General features: G+C 39.9%; 1 protein-coding gene across 1 annotated transcript in view; it reads right to left on the reverse strand.

Annotated features, from left to right (window-relative positions):
- Positions 1–24246: 24246 nt before the first annotated feature.
- The window catches only part of FRZB (frizzled related protein), a 32471-nt gene continuing 29709 nt past the window's right edge, over positions 24247–27008 (reverse strand). The window contains exon 6 of the mRNA XM_021703362.1: positions 24247–25678. Coding sequence (XP_021559037.1) covers positions 25562–25678 — 117 coding nt within the window. The 3' untranslated portion in view covers positions 24247–25561. The remainder of the gene's footprint in view (positions 25679–27008) is intronic.

Below are 27008 nucleotides of genomic sequence, written 5' to 3' on the forward strand. Positions count from 1 at the left end.
TAAGCTTTTCTACTAAGATCAGGAGCAAGGCAAAGATTTCCCCTCTCACCACTGCTTTTCAACATTGTAATGGAAGTCTTGGTAATGCAATGAGAAAATGAAATTAAGGCATACAGATTGGGAAGGGAGAAATAAAACTGCCTTCATTTGCAGATGACATGACCATCTGTGTAGAAAAATCCTAAAGAATCATTTGCAGATGACATGACCATTTGTGTAGAAAAATCCTAAAGAATCAACAAATCAAACCTCCTTATAGAAAATTCATAGAAGAAATTATAACAAGGTTGCAGAATACAAGGTTACTGTTCAAAAGTCAATCACTTTTCTATATACCAGCAATGAACAAGTGGACTTTGAAATAAAGCACAGTATCATTTATATTAACACCCGCAAAGATGAAATACTTGGGTATAAATCTAACAAAATATGTTAAGATCTATATGAGGAAAATGACAAAACTCCAAAAAACTACAAAACTATAAAACATTATTGTTTTTAATCTGTCCTACCTGTCCCAACTTCACTTTCACTCTCTCTCCCCCACATACTATAAACTCCAGCCATATTCAACTAATCCCAGCTTCTAAAAGGTCATACCATTTTCTAGATACCTATGCTTTTGCACACACTATTTTAAGAAGCTTTCATTAACAGTGACTGTTATTAACTATTATAAAGGACTATAGCAGTGTTAATACAGCCATTTGTAAACTTAAAGAATAATACAAGTAAAGTATATCAGGAAAATTTGAAGCACTCACTTTCAAAGACAGGACTACTTTTAATCCAAAACTGCTCTTGTCAAGGTCATTGACAAACTATCCTAGGATTCCTTTTCCGCCCTCCATTTGCTTAACCTCTCAGTAGCACTGATGACTCTCCAGTAAAGCCAACTCTTCTCTGGGCTTCAGGGACACTACATTCTCCTGGTCTCTGCTTCCTCACTGTGATTAGTCCGCCTGCTTCTGTCCTACCTGACCTCTAAATATTAGTGTAATCCAGGACTCCATCCTCAGCCCTCCTGTCCTCTGCTCTGCCTACATTCACTTGTTGGATGATCATATTCATTCCCATGACTTCAAATACCATCTATTTATCAATGGCTCCCACATTTAAGTCTCAGCTCTGACATCTCTGCGCCAGGCTCCAGATTCACTCATCCAACTGCCTACTTGACATTTCCTTTTGGAGATCTTAAAGGTATTTCATACTTTACATAATCAAAACAAAACTTTCTGCTTCCCCCTCTTCAAAATTCCACTTCCTCCCATGTTCTTTGCATCTTGGTAAAATGGCTCCACAGCTGCTCATACCAAAAACCTAGGAGTAATCTTTGATGCCTTTCTTCACCTCACCTTCGATTACCTAATTTGTCAGCAAGTCTTACTGATGCTACTTCCAAAATATATCCTGCCTTCCCCTCCTTCCAGCTCCCCTGGTACTACTCCTTCCAACATTCAGCATCTCTTGCCTGTGTTCCTGAAGAGCCTCCTAGCTGAACACCATGTTTGTACTCTTACTTTCTCACAATTTGTTATTTATTGAGTGGTAGAAGTTATCTTTATAAAGTATAATCAAATGTGATTCTCTGGCTGAAGAATCCCTCAATTGCATCCTATTTTATGTAGAATAAAATTAAACCTTTTCGGTGACCTACAACCTTGATGTAATCTCTGCCAATTTCCCAAGCTCATCTGATACTAGCCTTCCTTTTTCACACTACCCTCCAGTCACACTGGTCTTTTTTCTGTCCTGTGAACTCCTCAGAATCATTCTCTACCTCTGGGCCTTTGCTTCCGCTGCCTAGAATACGTTGTTTCCCAGGTAGTTATGTAATTGACTCCTCCTTGTCATTTAAATCTCAGTCTGAATCTTACATATAAAAGCCAGTTCTTGGGGTGCCTGGGTGGCTCAGTCGTTAAGTGTCTGCCTTCAGCTCGGGTCATGGTCCCAGAGTCCTGGGATTGAGCCCCACATCAGGCTCCCTGCTCAGTGGGGAGCCTGCTTCTCCCTCTCCCACTACCCCTGCTCGTGTTCCTGCTCTCGCTATCTGTCAAAAAACAAAATCTTAAAAAAAAAAAAAAAAAGCCAGTTCTTGAAAATCTTGCTGCTCTTTACTACCACCTAGTTTAGGTGATTGTATGGGGATTCACTAAAATAAGACAGGAAGCACAGTTTTAAAGACAATGAGTTCAACTTAGAACCTGTTGCGTTTGAGATAGGATGCTACCAAGCAGTTAAATAGATGGAACTCAACCTTGGGAAAGACAGATGATTGACTATGTAGTTCCCAGTGCATCGGTTGCAACAGAATGCATGACAATAGGTTTGCCTCAGGAAATCAGAGAAGAAAAATTATTAAAGGACTAATCATAGAGCACTATGAAATGTCAGCCATTTCATTAATGAGCATAGGAAAAGTTACCATAAAGGCCTAGGGGACAAAGAATAAGAAAGCCAGTGAAGAATGGGGACACAAAGCAAATGAGAAAGAAGTTTCCAGAAGAATAATGTGATAAGCTCTGATAAGAAATTAAAGGTTTAAGTAGAACAAAAAGGGTTCATTGCTTTTGGAACTGAGAGGTCATTGACAGCCTGGGCTGGAGCATCAAGCCCAGCTGCAATAGATTTGAGGTAAGAAGTGAAGGCGAGGCTACTCCATTACTTGTTTATCACATGTTTGTCTTCTTTGCCAAATATTAGTACCCCTGAGGGCACATCCCAGTCTTTCCAGTACATTCCTGTTTTCCAGAACTCACCACAGTGTTAGACACATCGTTGGCACCCCCACCCTCAATAGTACTTAGCCAATGAGTGAATGAAAGGGAGAGGTTGTGGGAGGAGAAGGAAGGAGGAGGAGGACAGGAAGGGGAGCTATGGAGAAGAGAGAAATGGAGACAGGAAGGGAAAAAAGAACAGAGAAAGCAAGACAAGGAAAGATACAGCAGTGGATAGACAGGATCTAATCGTTTTCAGGATGGGAACATCTTGAGTATATTTATGTGTGGAGGCAAAAATAACCCATGGGGGGGCACCTGGGTGGCTCAGTCACATGTCAGACTCTTGATTTTGGCTCAGGTCATGATTTCAGGATCATGAGATCGAGATCAAGCTCAGGGCTCAGTGTGGAGCCTGCTTGGGATTCTCGCTCTCTCTCTCTCTCTCTCTCTCCCCCCGCCCCTCCCCCACCCCTCACAGTCTCACTCTACCTCTCCCTAAAAAAAATTAATAATAATAATAATAAAATAACCCATAGGGAAATTTTTAAGACACAGGAAAGAGAAAGCAAAATAGAATGAGAAAGCTCTGTGAGAAGATGGGAGGTGGGACCAGGAACTAGTGGAAGGATAAATTTTATATTAATAATCCAATGAAAATTAAGTTTCAGTAGGACTGCAGAATGTCACTGATAAGCCACAAATGACCTGTAAAGGATGATTTTTAATTAATAATAAATTCTCATTTTCTTATTGGTTTAATAATGCAATTATATGAAATAGCTAATATTAATATCAGATTTTAAATTCTTGATTAAATCCTTAATTACCCAGTTAGAGTTTGTACTTGTTCCATTAGAATTTTAATTTTTTAGAAAAAACTTTCTACTGTAGCTATAAGACACGTTACCTTTGAAGGTAAGGTAGAAATAGGACCAAGAATAAGGAACAAATATATTTAATTTTCACATAAAATAAATGGCTGAATCTCAAGAAGTTTTTTTGTTTTGCTTTTCCAGTATCAGAACCAATAGAGGGCGACAGAAGAAACAAAGAAAGTCTGCTGTTTGTTATAAAAAAAAGATTCCAGTCTAAGTCTCATCTATTTTAGTCAATGTCCTTTGAGGGATATAAACTCCCCTCCACCTCCAGAAAAGACAAAGAAACTGAAGTTACTAAACTCTACTGTGGTGTTGTGTTAACGTAGCCAAATTTCTTGTTTACCAAAATTGAACTGTCATAACATTTGTCCTGTACATTCCTACCTAGAGGACAAGGCTCTACTGATTTCTTTGTGCTCTCTTAAACCTTATTTTGGCTCACCCCCTAACCCAAGGAAACAACAAATCTGAGTTTTCTCTAATTTGAATCTGAGTTGAAGACAGGCAAGGAGGACAAATTTAGCTCATGCTTGAAAAACTAGGTGCCTAACTAGGACATAACATCAGATTCTTCACATCTGTTTCATAGGATACTTTGTCAGGACTGCCCTTAAAGAACATCATTCTGTAAGAAGACTAGAAAAATCAACAAAATTCGGACTAGATCTCAGGTTTTCTGACTGCTAAACCGGTTGGTTTCCTACTAACCGTGGGGTGCCAAAAGTATTTGCTATTATTTGTGGCTAAAAAATTAACTGTGATACCAAGGTATAATGAATTCCATCTGATTCTTCTAAAGTAAATTTCAAATTCCACTTCTTTCCCATCCCAACAGCACCCACTTTCACTAATTCAGAAATCAGTGGACCTGTTAATTGATAACCAGAGCCCATGTTCCAATTTTGCTTTTGGGTCATTTTATATTGCTCGTTAATCCTTCCTGTAGTGAAAATGGGCACTATAAACAAAGGCGAAGCCTACCTTGGTCTGTTGAATTTGCAGAGTTAGTAAATCTAGATAGAACTTTGAAACAAATGGTTTATTGGGATTGTGTGGCTGGTTTTTATTTCATGTGTAGATTCCTGTCATGAGCAATTAAGTTTTGTGGTGGGTACCGTGGGCCACTCTACCAGCATCCATGCTCCCTCTCCATTGACCAAATCACATGCCTCTTCTGCACGCCCCACTGCCCAGAACCTCTCAGCCCTGATGTATCTTGTCCCAGCCCTGTATCAACTCTGACAACTACCCAGGGGAAGCCCACCTGTGCTTGGGACACTCACCTCCACCTGAGGTGCCTGCCTCTGTGGGGCCCTCCTGGGCACCTCTTCATTCCCACCCTACCCCCAAACACACACACACACCTGAAGTGCAGTGGGCTGTCACAGCCCGGGATATCTTGTGACCAAAGGGTGATGAGAACCACTGGATAAATTTTTCCATGTTTCCTTTCACCCCCATCCCGGCCCGGAACACAGTCTCTCCTAGACTCAAGCAAATTTCTTTTTGCTCAAGCCCCAAGAATTCAGTCTTTTGAGTCTTTGAAACCCTATTCCTTCTAATTTTTGTTTCTTAGGGAGTTGTTGATGTTAGCTTGCTGTTGTTTTCTAGAGGTGGGAATGAAAAAGGAAAAGTGTGGGGAATGCAATGCTTATAAACACATGACCCATGGGTAACCCCAAAGAGGGTGGCCCCAGTGATAGGCGGCACAACCACAAACCCTCCTGTGCTTGCATTTCTAGGCACATCCAGAGATAAAGGAAGACCCCAACATACTTTTTAAGAATTTCCTTTAAATCCTTTTTTTTTTTTTTTAAAGATTTACTTATTTATTTTGAGAGAGAGTGGAGGCAGCAAGGGTAGAGCGAGAGAGAGAATCTCAAGCAGACTCCCCACTGAGCATGGAGCCTGAGGCGGGGCTCAATCTCACCACCCTAAGATCATGACCCGAGCCGAAATCGAGTCAGACACTTAACAGACTGAGCTACCCAGGCACCCCTCCTTTAAATCCTTTCACATCCATTATAGCTTCCCCTCAAACTTCCCTCCCCTCAAACTTCTCTGATAAAACTCCTCTGCCCAGGAAGTACTTTTCAAATTCAAACCTCCCTCTGTTCAATTTTTATAACATTCTCACCATTTTTCTTAAAGTCCTTTTCCTCCACCCTTGCTCTGTGGCACTGACTCGATCTCCTTCTCCAAAACTCCATCATGAACAACAATAGCACTTCTGGATGTTTTCTAGGGGTGAAAATACCTTAGGATATGCAGAATGAGTCAGGATTCATACCAGTGCAGCGGTTCTCAAAGTGTGATCCCTGGAGCAGCGTCGATGAGCATTAAAACATTATAGAAGGGAAATTCTCAGGGCTTACCCCAGACTTAGAAACTCCAGGAGGAGGGCTCAGTGAGCTGGGTTTCATGAGCTCTTCAGGTGTTTCTGATGTGAGCTAAACTTTGAGGGTGTAATAGTAAGCACTGCTTACGGAACCCTCCCTTATATCAGAATCACCTGGGGAACATTTAGGACACAGAGACTCCTGGGACCTACCCGTAGAAATCAGTTTCAGCTGGGCCCTGATGGGGCCCAGAGTTTCTAGGCAATTTTACTGTTTTGCCAGGGTACTACAACATTCAGTATCATCAGATAAGAACTAAATAGGACAATAGTTTTTCTATTGTGGAGAGTTTGGGAGTTGGGGTGTTGTGGGGAGGGAGGATAGGGTGCTAGTTTCCTGGTTTAAGTCCAGAATGTTTAATCTTTATAACCTTAACTCTAAAACAGTTGTTAACATGAGCAGAGAGCAATACTGCTTGTCCAGCTTTTTAAAACTTGTCTCAATAAAATATATAAATGGTCTTTAGAATCCCTGAGCACATGTGGTAGAACTGCTTAAAGCAAGCAGAGCTGTTCAAGCAGCATGGACACCTAGGTTGGCGACGGAGCCCTTGTGGTTCATGGCTGGCTGGCTGGGTGCCTTTCCCCTTAACAAATAGAGCAGCCCTTTAGGTTTGCGCCCTGGGCAACTGGCCTCCTCACACCCTCCTCTCAGCCCCCAGTACTTTGGAACATGACTGCAATTCTGCTAATGTCTTCAGACAAAGGCATCATTTTATTCAGTTTTTATTAATAGCAGCAAGTGTTGGAGATTTTGTAGACTGAACCCTGTGGGGAGAAAAGTTAGAGAGCGGGTGTGGATTTAAGCATTATGCCACCTCATCAGGTCATTTTCCACTTTCTTTTCATAAGGACCAAAATAGACAATGGAAAAAATACCAGTTGCAATGTTCCCAATGGAAATGAGACACTGCTTTGGGGGTTCACCAGTAAAGTTTATGTTTAGATAAAATAACACAATCACACAAATCTCTATCACAAATAATAGTAAGCCCTGCCATGTGGTTCTCACTGAACCCTCCTTTATATCAGAATCACCTGGGGAACATTTACGATGTAGAGACTCCTGGGACCTACCCCTAGAAATCAGTTTCAGTTGGGCTCTGATGGGGCCCAGAGTTTCTAGGCAATTTTACTGTTTTGCCAGGGTACTGCAACATTCATGCCTTTTCTGACTTACTCTGCCTCCATTACCATCAGCTGATTTGATTTGGGGGTTTTTCTTTTAACTTTTAACTTAGGTAATCATAAAGCATGTAGTCAGAAGTAGTGAAAACACATCTGTTCCTTTGTTCGTGATATTCTTAACAGTGCTGGGAATGGATACTCATTGCGAAAACTACCTGCTGAGAATTCCATAAAATCTTGAATCTCGTCTTTGAAGTTATCTGCAAAACTCAGGGAAAACAAAAGTGGAAGGAAACACCATAGAGGCAATTTGAACACTGGTCCATGTCAGACGCATACTATTATATGCCTTTAAGAGTACACTAAGTTCTCAGTGTTTTTAGACATGTCCTAGAGTGCTCACCTTGAACCTACCCCCACAAACTATTGATGTGCAGAGCCTCAAAGCAGTCGGGCAAGAAGTAGACAAATTTGCACACAGTGATTCCAAACCCTCCTGAGTTTGCTGGTGACTGACACCTGTCAGAGGACCCGGGAGGACTTGACCAAAGGCCCAGGGGTAGGAAATAAAACACACCCTGTGACAGTAGAAAGACCAGATGCAGAGCATGGTCACTGCACCTAGCCCAGTCATCAAAGGGAGAGAAAGTTTCTAGGCCATGGTGGTGGTCGGTTCCAGTCCTTGACTTGACCCAGAGATATAACCTTTGTGAGGAGCCCTCTTGGTTGAGGTAGCACCAAGGTGGTGACCTTCCTTAGACAGGTAAAAGCTACCACAGCTGGCCAGTTTGCCCTAGCCACTCTTCTGAGGCATGACCAAAGGGCCTGTGAACTGTGAGGGAGATGTTTCATTTGGTTTCTTTAAATGGACCAATGCACACAGGAAACTCAAACACTTTGTGCTCCCTACTCCCATTTTGAGTCATTATTACTAATAAAATCATAACTCTAAGGAGCTACAAAATAGTCAAAATTGGAATTTAAAATATGATGGGCTTCAGACTCAGAGATACAGCAGCAGATTGGTGGTTCCCACAGGGGATGGGGGAGTACAAGTGAAAGGGATTAAGGAATACACACTTCTAATTATAGAATAAACAGGTCATGTAGAGCCTGGAAAATATAGTCAACAACACTGAATTAACTTCATAAGGTGACAGATGGTCACTAGACTTCTTGTAATGATCACTTCTCAGTGTATCTTTATGCAGAACACCTGAAACTCCTCTGATATTGCATGTCAATTCCACCTCAGTAAATAAAACATAATACCATAAAATAAAAGGGATGGGCTTTTAAGAGCCTTTACTCAAGTTAGATGACACTGTGACCCCCAGAAGATGAAACATGAACTTCGGCTCTAGTCTTGGCCATTGTCTCACTCGTCTGCTGATTAGTCGGCTATATTGAGCCAAAGTTAAAACCGGACTTTTTCTGCTCCAAAATTACATGATTGTTGAATACAAAAAGTGAATTTATAAATTTTGGTAGAATTTAAGGGCCAAAAGTAGAACACAGAGAAGGCAATGCTGGAGCGAATCCTGAAAGATGTGTGTAAACTAGTCAAGTTAACAAAGGACAGGATTGCTTAGACCCAGAGAGGCAGCAAAAGACAATACCCTTGAATCTCCATTAGAGAGATTTTTTAAGATTTTATTTATTTATTTTAGAGAGAGAGCTCGCGAACGGGGAGGAGCAGAGGGAGAGAAACCAGCAGACTCCGTGCTGAGCATGGAGCCCAACGTGGGGCTTGATCCCACGACCCTGAGATGATGACCTGAGCTGAAATCAAGAGTCAGCGCTTAACCGACTGAGCCACCCAGGTGTCCCATTCATCAGAGAGATTTAAAAGTATTTTGTGCCCATGAAAATATTTTTTAATGCTGATTACATATTGTGTCCCCACCTCCCCCCCCCAAAAAAACCCCAAAAAACCTGCAGGGCGTCTGGCTGGCTTAGTCAGTTAAGCATCTGCCTTCGACTCAGGTTGTGATCCTGAGGTCCTGGGATCGAGCCCCACATCGGGCTCCTGCTCAGTGGGGAGCCTGTTTCTCCCTCTACCCCTCCCCCCTGCTCGTGTTCTCTCTCTCATAAATAAATAAAATCTAAGAAAAAAACCTACAGATTATAGTTTATAAGTTGAAAAATACAAATGAGGACATTTTGAAACTCATAAAAATAGGTAACACTTACTGAACTTTTACTAGTGACCAGGCAGCACGTTAAATGTTCTCTGTGCATCATCTTACTTGGTTGACTAGTAGTCCTTCGGGGTAGGTAACCCTACTGGCCCCCCCCACTGTAGGTGAGAAGCCTGCAATCTGACAAACTTGATGCTGAATTTACGACTAGCTCCTGAACTCACCCTCTTATACAGCCTCTATGTATAATTATACAGAATTATATGGCCTCATCATTATTACCTCCTCCAAAGATAATCAGCATATTAAGATCTCCAAGAATTTATCCCCAAAGCACACGAAGTATGGGACTTAACTTCCCGGCACAAGTGGTGAAACTGTATGTCTGGGCCCTCAGATTCCTCTATTTTTCACTTTTTTGTTTTTGGGGTTTTTTTGTTTGTTTGGGTTCTTTACAATTTTGGTGCTTTTAGTGCTTTATTTTTTCCTTTATTTTTGCCTCTGCATTTCCCCCAAATGATATGCAGACTGCCAATTGTACTTTTTGAATCAAAATGTTTTTCCCAGTAGAAAGGGAAACCAGAAAAAAAGCTGTTTTGATGTTCTAGACTTTTTTAACCCCAGATTTTTTTTATGCAACTGGAATCATTATATATACAACTTTGAGTCCTGCTTTATTCATTCAGATTATCATAAACATTTCTTACATTAAACACGAAAAAACATTTAATAGTTGATTCTGTTCTCTCAGGTAGATAAACCATAGGTCTTTTAACCAATTCTCCATCATGTGACTAAAGCTAAATTTGAAATCTAAAGGTTAATCCAACTCTTGCTTCAGCTCTAGAGATCTAGAAACTAATCAGTGGGTACCGCTCTCAGAGTTGGTACCTACAAGGCTATTGCAATCAGTGAGCTATATGGCTGTCACACTTGATCAATTTTTACCATATTAACAGTGATTACATGTTTCTCGAGTTTCAGAGGGAAATCAAATAATTGACCACACCTGGCAATATTTTATTTTACAGGGAACACCACAGCTGGAGGAACGCCAGCCTAACCTTGAACGTGGCTTTAATTGACTGCAAACATTTAGGGGCAACATCTTGTGACGACTAACTTTCTCTTCTTTGCTAACTTTTCCTTTGGTATCCGAATATTTTCAAAAGTACACACAGGAATTGCAAAGCCTTCACTGAGGCTCAAGGAGAACCCAGGAACCCAACGAGCTTTGTTCCAAGAATGCAAAACAATCCTGATCATGTGGGATATATCACAGGCATTTCTAAATGCCTATGGAAATTGGAAACTCATTTGATCCCCTCAGGTTTTGCACTGCTTCAAATCGATAAGCAAGGACAGTCATGTCAGAGTAGATGTTTTGAATACCAGTAATTCTTGCCACAAGATTCTTATAAACAAGAATGAAAGAAAAATGCGAAGAGCCAAAAGAGAAAGAAAAACTTTTCCTACCTCTTAGGTTTACAACCTCTTCCTGAGAGTCACTCTATTTTACCTAAGTGAACTTAGGTAAAGTTCCATGAGTGAGTGTGAGTGTGATGCAGCATTATTAGTATCATGTTTATCCATTCTGCACTCTTAGTTGCAATAGTTTGGTTATTAGAAATGTCAAATCCATGCTAGCCTCATAATCCACAGATTTTGAATCAACATGTTGTATGATTTAGACTTTAATTTTCTAAAGATGATTAGTTTCCATTGGGCACTGTCAGGAAAAGGGGGAAAAATGATCAGAGGAAATATTTTCTAGGACATATCCTTGATTTACTAAAAATAGAGACAGAAGCAAAGAACCCAGTCTTATTACAGCTGCTTTTTACTTGACAGAACAAAGGATGTTGCTGTCTACAGTAAAGGCACTTACTGTCCACACTTGAAATAACAAAAATAATCCTTAACAATTAAATTACTACAGTATGTCATACCCTAACTTAAAAACATAATTAAGGGCCAATTGGAATCAGCTGATGAAAATATTTTCACTTCCAATAGCCATATACATATATGGACACACACACATACACATTCATATATACTTCCCACAAACTCGTGCCTGCTCTAATGTTAATTTTAAAACTTTGATAAATCAGGATTTTTAAAGTTTGTATATATTTCCACCATTAATTTTTACTTTCCATTTTAAAATGTAGGCTTACAATGTCTGTTTTCATGTGGAACAATGTTGTAAGGTGAACTATCTTATATTAGCAGCCTTCGAGCTTTTACTTTATTTTCAAAATCTTACTTTTAATAAAATGTTGACCAATGGCTTTAAATATGCCTCCAGATTCTATGGGCCCATTTTTGGGGGGGGCCTCTCCTGGATTAAAGTGGACGTCACACACTTTTACACACACTATTACCACCAGAGACTGGCTTTAGGGCTAAAAGAATCTTATAGGTATTTTATCCCAGGGATGATTTTAATAATACTTCAAGCTGAGATGTCATTGGGAGCTTAAAAAATTTATGAGTCATTTTTAGTGGTACACTATATGTCAAAATCATAAGCTATTAGTAACAAGAGAATAACTTCACACAGATTTAAAAACTGGTAACTTAGTGTCACAACCACTTGCCTGCACATGCCACCTTTATTCTATTTTATTTTTTTAACTCTGCTTCCAGGCCTGCAGTCCCTTCCTTCCACGGCGTGGAATAGAGTTGCTGTGTTGGTACAGTGTCTTTTGTACCATCCCATGTGGGAACTTAGTAACCTTTGCACCGCCACAATTAGAAATAACAAAGAGGTATGTATTCATTCAGTGAAAATTCTTAGCATTAATCGTTGGCCCAGGACTGGTAAAGTTATTAGACTGGTTCATATCTTGGTTCATTGTGTTTCTGCCTTGGTAAAATAAGCATGCAGCTAGGGTTCTCGTGCTTAAGGCTAGACACCAATTTATAGGGCAAAAGGCAACGGGGCAATTTAACTTTTAGTTAAGTGTTTTGCCATTAATTGGGCCACACATTCTTACAAGGACCGCTGCACACAGTTTGGTTCTGAGAAGATTTGTAAGCATTTTGTGTGTCTTTTGTTAGTTCCAGCGTACCGCTTAGCCTTCATTTAGCCGACTACAGTTATACAAGACTTTGCTTAATTGCTTTTCATGCATAGTTGGAGGAAACAGCGGGCAGCCTTGAAGTGAAGTTTTTGTGTAAATGGTAGCTTAAAGGGCCTCCTTTCCTGTGTTTATTGTCGACAATTCAACTAGCATGCCAAAGGAGCTCCGGGCTGTCGAAGGCAGGGTCACCCAAACTGCACACGCAGCTCATTTTCTCAGCATACAAAACAAGGGCAAACTTAGCTGCGACGCAGTTGTCTCGTGGACTTACTGCAGAACACGATGGGGAAAAGTCTAGCCAGTTTTCCCAAATTTAAGTTAATTGTCGGGAAAGTCACATGTGTAAGCTATTTTTTTTCCATTAGTAGCTGATGAAAAGTTATCCATTTTCTCAAGTCTTCAAGCTTTAACAAAAGCCATGCTTGGCAACAATGAAATAAAGACCTCATATTCATTCAAGGTTTTCTTCTCCTTCAAACGTGATCTTTTTTTAACCAAAGGCAGGCAAACAAAGTTAAGTATGGAATAAGGGGATTTTAGCGGTGATGCAGTCAACACTGGTATTTGGGTGGCCTCAGCACCACCGCCTCCTTTAGCGGCCCATGGTCGTTCAAATGTAACTGGTAAGAGATAGTCCGGCCCGTGTGAACAGCGACGCACAGGTAAGCTGATGGGGCTCGGAAGGCAGAGTGTGAGGAGCTCCTCGGCGGGGGGGGGGACTCTGGCTCTGTAAGAAGGATCCAGGGGCAGTGCCCGCGCAGAAGCTCCGCGTCCCACTGGCACAGTCCTTCCCTGGAGCCATTTAACGGCACCAGTTCCCCGAGTCGCCTGCTCGAGCTCAGAGGTCACCGGGACATCTCCAGGAGCTGGGCCGGGAGATGCGCCACAGCGGCATGGATGGGTCTGTTGAGCAGCCCCTTGGCGTGTCCCGGCCGGAAGGAGGGAGGGGGCACTTTGTGGAGGTCACGCTCGGCACCGTGCACCTCCCACGTGTTAACACTTCTTAACGATTTAGGTTTGACTTTGGACATCGCTATTAGCTGGTGACTCCAGAAAGTTTGCGTTGGAGGCAGATTTCACAAGCAAACAGCTTAGGGTGACTGTTCGACCTGCCCTGTTTCCTTTACCTACCAAAAAGTTTACAAGGAGCAGAATTTGCAACCGCATTGCTCTTCTTTCCAGCATCAGCAAGGTCTCTTCAATTGTTCCATTATAATCCTAGCACAGTCTTTGCCTCTTAGCCTACTTTTCTCTAAAATGTTTTTATCTTATCATTAATGTGTCCTTCTTTAGGGTTTAACACTCTAATGTCAAGCAACCGAAAAAGTATGATTTTCTCCTGGAAAGCACTCATGTCGGCTTGTCTCTTGTGCTTATTCCTTTCTGCTACCTTCCTCACGCCTATCTTTATTTTTTCTAGACTAGATTTTCATTCAAATACTGCTAAGCTTCAAAATAAGTATTTCAGGAATTAAATGTATGAGGGTAGTAGAGGACAGAAACCCCACAAAGATATGATACAAAAACTTCTAGGTCCCCAACTCTCATCAAAAACAGAGAAGAATCTCAAGAAAGGGGTCTGTAATAAGAAACTCATTCATACAGAATCCGCTCGTGGAAAATTTCTTATGGAGTCGAATGTTGAGTTGACTCTGGCATTCTTCACATTTCATAGTTAACAGAGGTCATCCCTACAAATCTTACTTTGTAGCCTAATAATCTCCTTCCTGAATTCCAAAGTTACCTCAATACCTGTGTATTTTTTGAAAGCTGAACAAATGAAAGAATGAAATTATTTAAGAATAACACAACTTTCATTGCATTTGCAAGTACTGATTATGTATACTAATCTATATTCCATAAGGAAAAGGTAAGAATTTTTAAAGACCAGCCTAACTAATTACTTTGCCCTTCTAGTACAGTATCTCTGTCTCACAGCTCTTTGAAATTGTCTCTAATGTTACTGACACCATGTACAAATATGGTTTTGTCAGGATCCTAAACCCTCACGTTGTGTTTAATTATAGTTGACATTTGGAACTTTTCAGCCAGATTAGCCAATATTCCTATTCCTTGCTTATTTGCAAAAATGTGTATTTAACTCTGGGAAAACATCGCCTAACTGAAACCTCCTAAAGTCAAGGTCCTAATCCACAGGCAAACACAATGTTGGCCACATTTCACGTATGCTTTAAAAGCCTGGTCTGTTCATTGATTGGAATGATTCACTGGTAGTCACATAATTGTTTCTCACAGGCCACTAAGAAATGTAAACTTACTCTGATAACAAAGTTAAAGTCTGATTTATTAAGACGGTGTACATATTTCACATACCCAATTCATTCCTGCACACTCGAGTGGGATTAAATAATGCCAAATCACGTCTAACTCCATAATCCTGCTTGTATATCACCTTCAAAGAGATGTCAACATTGACATATTTACACTTACAAATCCATACCCATTATAATAATAATAAATGCCTTTCGAAATATTCCTAATACAACTTTTTGTGATTATTGCAACCTTCTAGCTGTACTCCAGACTCCAACATCTTTTTATAAGAATCCTGTGGTTCCACATAAAGTAACTCTTCAACTGAGCATTTCTGTCCTGCCTCATTTAATTAAATTATGGAATGAAAAACCGCTAAAAAAAAAAGCAGAAATAGGAACCTTACATAGTTTGGAAATATGCTATTTATCATATATATGTTGGTGACGCCTAAATTTGTACCTATAGCTTTCTTCTAAGTTCCAGACTATGTATCTTACCACCTATTCAGTATCTTCCTGTTGAGTAATAAGTATCTCAAACTTAATGCAACCAAATCAGAACTCTTATTTCCCCACGACCCATCCACCCAATTTTTCCCTCTTCCTAGGCCCTCCTCGTCCTAGTAAGTAACACTACCATCCACCCAGTGGCTCAAGTCAGAATCCGCTCGTGGATTGTCACCTTTCACTCTTGTCTCTTTCCAGCTCTGTACGTCCAACCCATCAGGTAGTCCTATGAGTCCAAAATCTGATGTGCCTCTTAAGCCTGTCTACTTCCCTCCATAACTACCCTAATCCAAACCACCATATCTTTCACCTGGAATATTGCAACAGCCTCCTTTCTCTAAGCATGTCTCCAACCTCATATCAAACGTTCTTATAAAATCTGAGTCATCTTTGAAGATTTTATTTGTTTGTTGGGGCGCCTGGGTGGCTCAGTTGGATAAGAGACTGCCTTCGGCTCAGGTCGTGATCCTGGAGTCCCGGGATCGAGTCCCGCATCGGGCTCCCCGCTCGGCAGGGAGTCTGCTTCTCCCTCTGACCCTCCTCCCGCTCATGCTCTCTGTCTCTCATTCTCTCTGTCTCAAATAAATAAATAAAATCTTAAAACAAAAAAGAATTTATTTGTTTATTTATTTATTTTAGACAGAGCGAGAGCATGTGTGCGAGCGGGGGAAGGAGCAGAAGGATAGCAGGGGCAGGGGGAGAGGAGGAGAAAGAATCTCAAGCAGACTCTGTGCTACGCACAGAGCCCCACACAGGGCTCGATCTCACAACCCTGAGATCATGACCTGAGCTGAAACCAAGAGTTGGAGCTTAACCGACTTAGCCACTCAGGTGCCCCTGAATCATCTTTTTAAAAAACATAAATCTGATAATGTTATTTTCCTGCTTCAAACATGCTAGTGGTTTTACATATCACATTGACATAAACCAAACTACATAATATGGCCACCATGGCCCTCCATGTTTGCCCCTGCTAACATCTCCAACCTTATCTCCCACCTCTCTCCATTCCCCATTCTCCTCCTTCCACAGGTCCTCCAGCTGGCAAGACAATTTCCAGCTTCAGAATTTTCAAATGGTCCTGCAACCTACCTGGACCACTATCCCCACATCAATCATGGCAGGGTCCTTCTTATCCTGTTGGAATCAATTAAAATATTTCTTCCACAGAGAAATCTTCCCCAACCACCAAGCCAGAACTCAGACTTTTTGAGCCCTAAAATTTACACAATTTGGGGGAATCTTTTTTATGGAAAAATAATTTTTTAAAATCTTAAATTTGCAAACATCACAAAACACATGATCATGGGATGCCTCAGGAACTTGGAAGAGGCCGGAACAAGTGAAGGACACCAAAGCTTAGTCTCATCAGCTTCACAGAGATTCTACTTCGATGACTCCCCTTGTTCAGCAGGTAGTCACCTGCTCCCTGCCAGCTCCCTCTCTACCTCCACCCCCAATATCATTGCATCATATTTATCCTTCTTAGCACTTCTCACAGTATGTCACTTGCCTTGTCTGCTTCCCGCATCACACTGTAAGTTACAGCAGGGCAGGCACCATGCAAGAACGCACAGTAGCACTCAGTAAAAACTTGCCCTTGAATGAGGAGTGTCCAAGTGTCCTTGAGATAAACAACGCCAGAGCAATGCAAAGAACTATTTTACAACTTACGTTTGCATGTTATTAAAGCAGGCTTGTTTTCCTTCCCTTTCTAAGGAAAGAAGAAATTTACAGTATAGCACAATTCCTGGTGCAGAGAAAACAATTGTTATGTCCCTTCTATCTGCTCCAAGCCTCAGGAATTTTTAAGACCACAACCTAATTAATTTCCTGAGACAAAAAAAAAAGCAGTTGTCCAAGAGGTTGGTTCCCTGGGTCAAAATCACCGTCCTCTGTGTTTTGGAGGCAGATCTCTGCTTCAACACGGCTTCTGACTGTTTGACACTAGACTAGGGCCAGGGTATTAGCCTTCTCGGTGGAACTCCAGACATTTTCTAGGCTCAAGCCTATCTTTGGATACATTTGTGCGCCCACTGCCTCATTTATCCGTGTTTTGTTGTTGTTGTTGTTGTTGTTGTTTAGTTGTTGGCCTCATCACACAAGACGTTTTCCCACTCTCCAGGCTATGGCTCTGAGAAGGGGATCAGGTCAAGGGTCTGTGGTTTGTCTCCAAAGACGGCTAACAGCTGAACCCAGGCATATTTGAAGCGAACACATTCCTTCCTGAGCTTGAAGGAGAACAGTAGGACTTGAAATGTTACCAAGACTTATTAAGAGAATATCCAGTCTAAGTCCAAAATACTTACAGATCTGGCTATGTAAATGTAAGGTATTGAACAAGTACTTTTAAAAAAGTATAACATTTATAATTGTCACTAAATATTTCATGTAATTTGACATTTTCTTGTGCTAAAACCTGTGGTGGAACTTGCCAATAGCAGGAATTATTATTAAATTCCAGAATTATCTACAAAAGGAGATCATTAAATGCCTTCCAGAATACTCTTTTTGAATGAGATAGATGATAGATAAGCCACTGTCTTACATAGATTATATTTGGGTTTTACCTGGACTAGATAAGAATTAGTGGGCTTGCTCTCAGGTCTAGAATGCTACAAGAATCATGTCTGCCTTCTACTGAAAATCCCCAAAAGTCCTCAAAAAAAAAAAAGAAGAAACTGCACAAATCCAGAAAGGAACTCAAGTTTCTTTTGTATTTATACGAACAAACAGCAGTCCATTTGTTGAATGGCTCAGGATCTCTGTCATTTATTTATTTATGGCAGGTTCAACAGTCAGCTGGAGTGTATATTTTATGGTTAAATTAACCCAAGGTAGGTTAATTATGCCGGCAATTGAAATTCATTCCTATACCTTGCAGATTGAACATATTCGACTCTAAGCTACAGTATTTCAAACACAAACTTCTGACTGGGAGCAGTTTCAGAATCAATTTACATTCAAATAAAAAGAGACTCCAGTGAGAGGCACATTAAGATGTTTAAATTATGGGGCATGTGGGATTCATCAGGCAGGGAAAGCAGTTGTAAATCAAGCTTATGGTGAATGGGTTAAACACACAACAGAGTTTTTAATGCATGGGCAACACTTCCTAGTATCTTTTTTTTTCCTTTTTCTTTTTCCTTTCCTTTCCTTTCTTTCTTTTTTTATTTTTAGCAACTTAAATGGAAACGTTAAGGAAACAGCAAAGAGTAAATAACATTTTTTAAAATGACAACTACAAACCATATTTATAGTTTTTCATTACTATAGGCATGCCAGCTTTAAAAAGAGGGGATAATTAGCAGTAGGAACACATTTCAATACACCAAACTAGAATGAATGGGAGGGGAGGTGAGAGAGAAATGAGACCAGCAGTTTGAGGGACTTTTAAAAGAATTACTTTTGTTCTTATTTCTTTTGTAGGTTCTACCATCTTGTATTATGTGTGGATTTTCCCTGCTGGATCATCCTAAAGAATGCGCCTTTGCAGGAAAACAACAAAATATTACTGGGTGGTCAAATGAGTCCTGTGAATAATTGCTTAAAGGGGGCGACTTACATCTCCCTTTCCTGGCTTCTTTCACTCCCTTATTCCCTAGGCCAGGTACCACGTATTCTCCTGCAACTTCTAAGGCCTCTTTCAGCCCTAGTTACTTAACTGATATATTTGATATATTTCCCAATATATCATTTTATTTATATTGCATTTTATTCCTGAAGAGAACAATGTTCTACCCGATAGATTCATGCTCTAATGGCAAAATGCTAGGCAAAGTCCTATTTAAGCACAAGCCTAACCTTTCTCAGTAGTTAATTCTCTATGCCACTAAAACTATTTCATTAAGTCTAAAAAATAATAAAATCATTCAAACTAGTTAGTGAACATTTGATTAGATGACCCACAAAGTAGGCAAACTACAGCCCAAAGACCAAATCCAGCCTACCTCCTGTTTTTGTAAATAAAGTTTTATTGGAACACCGCCATGTTCATTCATGTATGTATTGTCAACGCCTGCTGGTAAGCCTCAAGGGCAGAGCTTGCAGCAGAGGCTCTATGGCCCACAAAGCCTTAAGTATTTACTATGCAACCCTGTACAGAAAGGCGTGCCAATCCCCGGAATCAGGTTGTTTCCTTTTTCAGCTGGCTGATAGGTTCTCTTCTATTTTTCCAATATGTACTGGTCCAAGTCCTTAGGAGTTATCCTTATTTCCCAAATTTCAGTTAAAGCCACCTCTGTTTTGAGAACCCTCAGTGTGTAGTCTGGAATGCAGAACCTGCTCTTTTGAAACATAAACACTTCGTCTCGATATAATTTTAGTACTTCTGGAACTTTCTAGGAAATGAAAAACACCAAGAAGCTCCTCTGACAAAATTCAGCTCACATTGAGAACACATATCTTTGCAAGAGATGTCTTCTTGCTCACCTAAACAATGAACAATAACCGTTCTTGGGGACCAAGATTTTACCAATAACATTAAGAAAAACATTGGTTTACTTGTTTTGTTCCTCTATGTGAAATAATCTATTATTTACAATGAATAACAGCAAAGCATAAAAACCAACTTCCAAAGCTGGAAGATTAAGTGAATCAATCTGGAAGTTGGCATCTCCATAGAGATAACCAACATAAAGATGTTAAGCTTCCCATTAGTTTACCATCCTCTGTATTTAAAAGTGATTAGAGAAGCATCTTGGTTTTTTTTATTTCTAAAATAAATCCTATTTGGAAGAAAACAAATATTTATCAGTTATAGAAGTATTTGTAGAATTGAGTATTATGTGGTTTTTCCAGAATCGTATCTTTCTTAATTGAATGAGTGTTCATCTTGTCTCCTGACCATGCTACTGTCTAAGCACATCTGCTTAGGAAGAAGAAGAAAAGAAAGAGGATTTCATTCTTCAATTTGCAAATGAATGAAGGGAATTTTTTGAGTTTGGCATCTTAAAGGTGGTGGAGCGAGAGCAGGGCAGGGTGTAAGATCTCTTGGAAGCCACTTTTTCTTCTCAGCTGGTTAAGCACTCAGTAGAGCCCTGTTTGAGAACTGTGGACCTTACAGAGAGAATTCAAGAGTAAAATGTGGAATAATTCTGATATTTATTAAACACTTACCATGCTCCAGGCACTGGTCAACAGGCTCTGCCCAGCTCCACTCACCTGATCTTAGAACTTGGAGAGCAGGCTAAATAGCCAGTAAGTTGCAAAGCAAGAATTTGGATCCAGGTGCCCTAACTTCAAAGCTCTTTTCAAGGTGTGATAAGGGGGCCATTTTGAATGATCGAATGTTTCTAAGGAAGGAGTGCTGGCACCTCTAGTTTCAGACCATTGGTATTGGGTATATAAGAGAAGCTAAAGACAAGACTGCCTGAACTAGTCACTTGAAAGAAATTCAGATGAGCTTCATGGATATTGATCAATGGGCTTAAAGAATGTCAATCTCTTCTGTTTATTTCGTGCTTGATTTTCTAGCAATTCTGCATATACTTCCTACAGGCCTGTATTTAATTTAATGAGCAGAGCAATACGAGAAGCAGAATAGGGGAGAATTAACAAGAGGAAAGAGATAAATGTGCACAGACAGGACAATGCAATCTCTGTGGGTATAATATTTCTGAGCTCCATGCTTCTTTTTAAAGCTTTGATATATACTTGAATTATAAGTCACAGGGAAAGAGTTCTGCAGTAGAGATTTTGTTTATATCCATCTATTCTTTTGTCCAGTTAAGTCATAAGTATTTACCTCAAATTCTCTTCTTAATACTATATAGGGATCCTATCTCAGAGAAGCCCTGATTCCCCCCCCACACACCAGAGTCACCAAAATAATGTAGGAATAAAATTAGACTGAACCACATCAACGTTATTAGCTTTATTTGCCATCCAGTATAGACAAGAAATACTTTGTTCTCTGCTTCACAGACTATTTACCATCTCAGAGCTATCCTAAGCTTCATGTGTCACCCCAACCTACCCTTGCTGATACCCCCAATTTTCCTAAGACCCAACACTACAAGCCCATTCAATCCCATTTCATGATGTTAAGTGTGTGCGGAGGGGTGCTGTTTGGAAGGGCAGCCCCAGCACCGCTATGCTACCAAGAGCTGTCATTCCCCTCCACAGCCTTGAGATTAGTGGGAAGTTCTTTTCTACATTTGCTTTCATTTATGATTTAGCCTCCACAGTCCACATATCCTTTCCTTTTGGACTGGACAAGCTTCCCTGAGCACGTCTTTTCCTTCTTTATAGCTCCTCGTGTTCTCAACACCCGCCATTCAAAGTAGAAACAACAAATAACGGTTGCACTTTATCCACCCCCCCAAAAAAAAACCCAGCTTTAGTTGTCTTTCAACTGTTGAATCCCTGTCATAATAAAAATGTTTAATGAAAGAAAAGCAGGAAGAATTAGGTTTTCTTTCTTGGCTGTGGAAGACGCTGGTGGTAGGAAGATCTGAGAATGAGAAACAAGACTTTCCAGTGGGAAGTAGCCAATCTGGTTTTATTTGTGGTAACCAGTCAACAATCAACTTTGAATTTCAACTTTCTTCCCGACCTTGTTAAATACCATTAACTCCACACTTCTCTCCAAATTCAAGGGAAAACAGAAACTTAGAGGGAAAATACCATTTTTTTTTCTACTGAGAATCACGTATCTCTAAACTATTAATGCCAAAACAAGCCAAACTATTAATACCAAAAGAATCACTTTAATTGTTCATTTACCTGCTCATCCTCTATAAGAATCATTCCATTGAAACTTTAATTTTGTAGGCAAGGAAAACTGAAAAGCAAAAACGACAGTACTTGGGATCAGAATTGGAACTATATTATATATGATTTCTGGCATGCAGTCGGGAGACCTCAGTTTAAGAAAAAACATTAGTAGCCTACTCCATGCCTGACCTTATGCTTTTTTACAATGTCAGGATGCACTGATCTTTTTATCAGCATTTGCAATAGTGGAAAACATATAACTTGGGAAATAAAAATAAGAGAGTCTGAGGCCCAGCTCTGCTACTTACAAAACTCTGAGTTCTAAGGCCTTGATTTCTGCATTTGTAAAATGGAAATAATCCTTACTTCACAGACTTTCAAGGATTACATGAGGTAATACAATACAGGTGTTTTCTATAAAGCTCTAGCCACCGTTAGATATTATCACCCGAAGAGATAACTAAAGAAAGGTCTGACTATACCATTTTTTCTTATTAATACAGCTGGGAACCATGTTCAAAAATTCTATCAGTTGGATTTCCGGAACAGTATTAGAAATCTCTGCTCTATCTCATTTTTACCATCTTCTTGAATGCTTATATTTTTTAAATATTAAAGCTTACAGTCTGAATAAACACCAATCTTGAAATACTTGTCATTTTACTTGTTGAAAAAATAATAGCAAGTAATTTCTTACAGAAGGCAATAAGTAGTGGTATTTACTCACAGTGACTGTAATTTTTGTATTTGCCTTCTTAATACAGAACAGATGTGGAAAGCCACGGATTTGTCCCACCCCAGCCCCAAATGCTCAGTGCAACATATGGAACCGAATCAGATTACACTCTATGTGTGACACAGTAAATACTCACATATCTGTGAAGAAAATCCAAATTTGCTGTTATTTTAATTTGTGCTAGTCTATTCAGCACACACCTAATATTTTGGTGGTGTTACTTGGCTGGGGAAATTAAAATCCTGAAGGTGAACAAAATTTTTCAAAGAAATTTTAAATTAACTCTGTATGTCTCAAGGTTACCCAACAAGGGTGCATATATATTAAATTTTTAGTGGCTTTGAAAGTTACTACCTGTCAGAAAAGCCTGGACAGAGGCACTAATAAGATGCATTTGTATTATGGCAACTGCAGAGTAGAAGTGATTTTGCAGTCTGATTAGAAACACGACCATCATGATGAAAATCATGTTATCTCCCAAAAGAGGCCTGCACATAATTTATTAATGAAGATATTGCAACTATCAAACTGAAATACCAAAAGCATTTTATTCATGGACATTGTGCCATTGGAAATTTTAACTGACAGAACCCCACAGATAAGCAAAATTAAGCCTTGCCTGTAGAGACCACTAAAGGGAAGGTGGCAAAGATCACAGCTGAATCCAAAAATGGAGCGCTCTTTTGTTTACAACTGTATATGTTCTGAGCATAAACTGTGTCACATCTCTACACAGAAACTAAATGCTACCACCTGACCACCGCTACCTCCCAGCCCTGAAAAAATAGTGCATGGGCTGGACCCATCTGGGTCTTTCATTGTACATCAAAATATTTCATAAGACTCCTCTTACTATTGGGGGTGGGGCACCCGGGAGGCTCAGTTGGTTAAGCGACCGACTCTTGATTTTGGCTCAGGTCGTGATCTCAGGGGCGTGAGATCGATCCCCGTGTCCAGGTCCGCACTGGGCCTGGAGCCTGCTTAAGATTCTCTCTCTCCCGCTCCCTTTGCCCCTCCCCCATTCTCACTCTCTCGCTCTCTCAAAAAATGTCTTCTTTACTATGCTTTGGAAGAGATGATGACATTTTGTGGATTTGAGAAACCGATTCTTTTCAATCTCCTACAGTCCATTCTTGCCCTTCTGCCCATAGTGAACATGAAAAACGCATGAGAGAAACAGGACAATGAAGAAGCACAACTTTCCAGTCTTCAATCCTTGAAGCTCAAGTTGAGGCATCAACATCATGATGAGAGATCCCAAGGTGCAGTTCTTCCCTTGTACCACTTCACAACTACCCTGTGACACCCAAACTCACCTTTTTAAGGCTATGACAGCAGCATCTAGAAAGAGATGCACCTGCTCTAGCCATTTGAGAATAAAGCCCAAAGGGCATGTGGCCAAATTATCCAATAACAACCATCGGGCAGCTCAAAAGAGCATGCAGTCTTCACGGAGGCAAAGGTGGGAACTCTTCTGGAATTCCAGAAACTGTAAGGGCTTGGGCATCAGCTGGAAAGTCAGGATGTTCTTTTACCTTCAGAAGGGAGAATTTAGAGGAATTATTTACTACTGGGGAAATGTTTGTTCCAGAATGAATTTCATTCTGGCACGATTGCCCTTGTAGAAGGAAGCACAGCACCATTTTCCTTCATAAATGTTTTATTTTCAGCATACCATAGCTTAGAAATTTGATTCTGCTCATATCAAATATGTAAATTGAAGGGAAGAACCCCTCTGGAGGAAAGAAGGAAGGAAAAGTATCCGTTTTTCCCCAAGGTCCCTGGGGATACTGCAGCTTGGCTAGTGAGATTGTGCATTTGGTTCAAAAGTCAGAAAAACCTCTCTCCTGACAACCAGAATTCCTTTTATTAGGCATATTTTACTGAGCATTAAACAGCATAAATCCAAATGATAAAGTACAGGCCTGTAATTCAGTACAGCTTGGGTGTGAGTGCACACACACACACACACACGCACACCCTCACACATTTTACCATCCTGCAAACTATAGCAATTTATAGAGCTATGTATCTTTTAAAAATAACACCCCGGTGCACATGCATACATACTTTCTTTCCCTGGTCAATGCAGCAAGTCAAGATTTATTTTAAAAGATGGGGAAAAAAAGACTTACACCAATGGGTTTATTTAAAGGGAAGCAAATTTAACAGAGCCACACTGATAACAGCAGATGTCTAGTTATAATTTACTTCCCTAATGCTGATTAATATATTCATAAACAAATCAAATGTATTGCCCAAAGAAAAATGCTACTGTTTACACCCCAACAGCCACTGGTTTCAGTGGTGCTTCTCAATCAGGCGAAATGTTCTTTCCCCAGCTCCTACCACTATTTATTTTGCTTCCTGCCAATCTTGCAAATAATTAATCTTGTGTGTCGTTTCCTCATAAATGCTTCCTGGTGCTTGATTGCTTTGCCTGTGTGGCATTTGATTTCAAACTGCCATTTTACCTTTATAAACATTCAGAACTTTTAAGCATGAAGAGAATGCCCAAAAGGCATGTGAAAATGAGGCAATGGTAATTAGATGAGCAGACTATGTTTTACGGCATATCTAGCTTTCTGTGGATACCAGAAAACTCTCTTTGCATCCAATATTGCATTTCCAATCTGGGTGCAGAACAGCAAATTAACATTTACTCCAGCAAAGAGGCCCTGGTATCAACATGTTTAATTTATTATTATTGCAAAGAACAGTTTTCCCAGGATTAGTGAAACAGAATGCATATATTTAAGGATCTGCACTCAGACCACAAAAAAAGGAGGTGGGGGGAGGGAAGAGAAAAACAGAAAACAAGAGAGAAAATAGAAGTAATATCAGTTACCACATGATTTTTGTGGTAAAAAAATAGAATATGGCGTGCAATAGTGCAATTTTCCTTTGCTGGTCCAGCAACGCAAGTCTTAATAGGAAGTCCACTGATGTTCTTTCTGCATTTCAGGATTTAGTTGCGTGCTTGCCGGGGGCTGGAGTTCCGGCCAGACTTCTGACTCTGAGTGGAATCGCTATGGCTAGAATCACTTTTATTCAGTCCAAGATGACGGAGCTTCATATCCCAGCGCTGTGAAATTTAAAACAGAAAATGGTCGCATGCGCATATTGCCAGGGTCATCATTTCTATTATTCTAACAACTTAGTGAGACCGCAAAGTCAGATCTCAAAAGCATTTTCCAAAAGTCTAACATTTTATCCTGTGATGCTATATGGACATAATTCTCTGATCATAAAAAAAGTATAAAATTTTGTCATCAGATGATGTTTATATGGACATAATTCTCTGATCATAAAAAGCACAACAGTGGCCACCTAGAATATGTCTGTCATGTTTTCATAACAAACCTTAAACTTAAAATTTCCATGTCTAATGGTGACACAAATATCTATCCAAATCTGCGGGTATTTCTGGAGGTAACATACACAGTCTGGCACGCCCCTGGTGATCAACAAATGGAAGTTTTACACACAGAATTCAAAGGGCTATTTTTCGTCTTCTTCTCTGACGACACATCAGAACACAGCCTTTTAAAACATATGTGATTTAAGCAGTGAAAAAAATGGAAATTTGGGGGGCAAATGGGATCTCTTAAAAATATATTTCCAAGTAATCTCTACCAAGTGCAACAATCACAACAGACAAGGTTCTGCACTCAAAGTTGGACAAAGCAGACATTACCAATGTTTCTAATAACCACAATCAAGTTCACTAATATTTCATATTAACAATGCCAAGAGTGTCTACATGTAAAATAATAAATTAAAAGGAAGTTCTATTTCAGGTATTATAGGTAGTGAATAAGGACTACAGCAGTACTTCTCAAATTTCAATAAAGATAGAAATAACCTGGAGATACTGTTAAAATTGCAGATTCTCATTCAGTAGGTCTGGGATGGGGCCCAAGATTTTCATACTTAGTAAGCTCCCCTGTGATGCCAGTGTTGCTGGTCCGGAGACCACACTTCGAGCAGCAAGGAACTAAGGTCAGATGGCCCAAGTTCAAATTCTAATTCCATCAGTTACTGTGCAAAGTTTCTTGAACTTATTAAACCTCATTTTCATCATTAACACATTGGAATTAATAATAGAACATACTTACAAGACTGTTCTGAAGATAAATAAAAATACATAAAGGGCTTAGTACATAATAAATTATCATTTTTCTATTACTGCAAATAATTCTTCATTTTAGCATACTTTACTCCACAATCTTACTGTTTTTCCTATTAAAAAATAGTCTGATTCTCAGCTGCCCAAGGCAGACCAAATATTTTGATTTGAACAACCTGCTGTATCAAGAGACTTAGGTAAGCAACCATTTGTATGGCAAAAGCATAAGAAGGTCTTTATTTAATTCTTATTCTATTCACTGAGCAAAAAGAAAAAAAATCAGCTG

Source organism: Neomonachus schauinslandi, chromosome 3 (assembly GCF_002201575.2).
Source record: "Neomonachus schauinslandi chromosome 3, ASM220157v2, whole genome shotgun sequence".
In the NCBI taxonomy this organism is placed as follows: domain Eukaryota; kingdom Metazoa; phylum Chordata; class Mammalia; order Carnivora; family Phocidae; genus Neomonachus; species Neomonachus schauinslandi.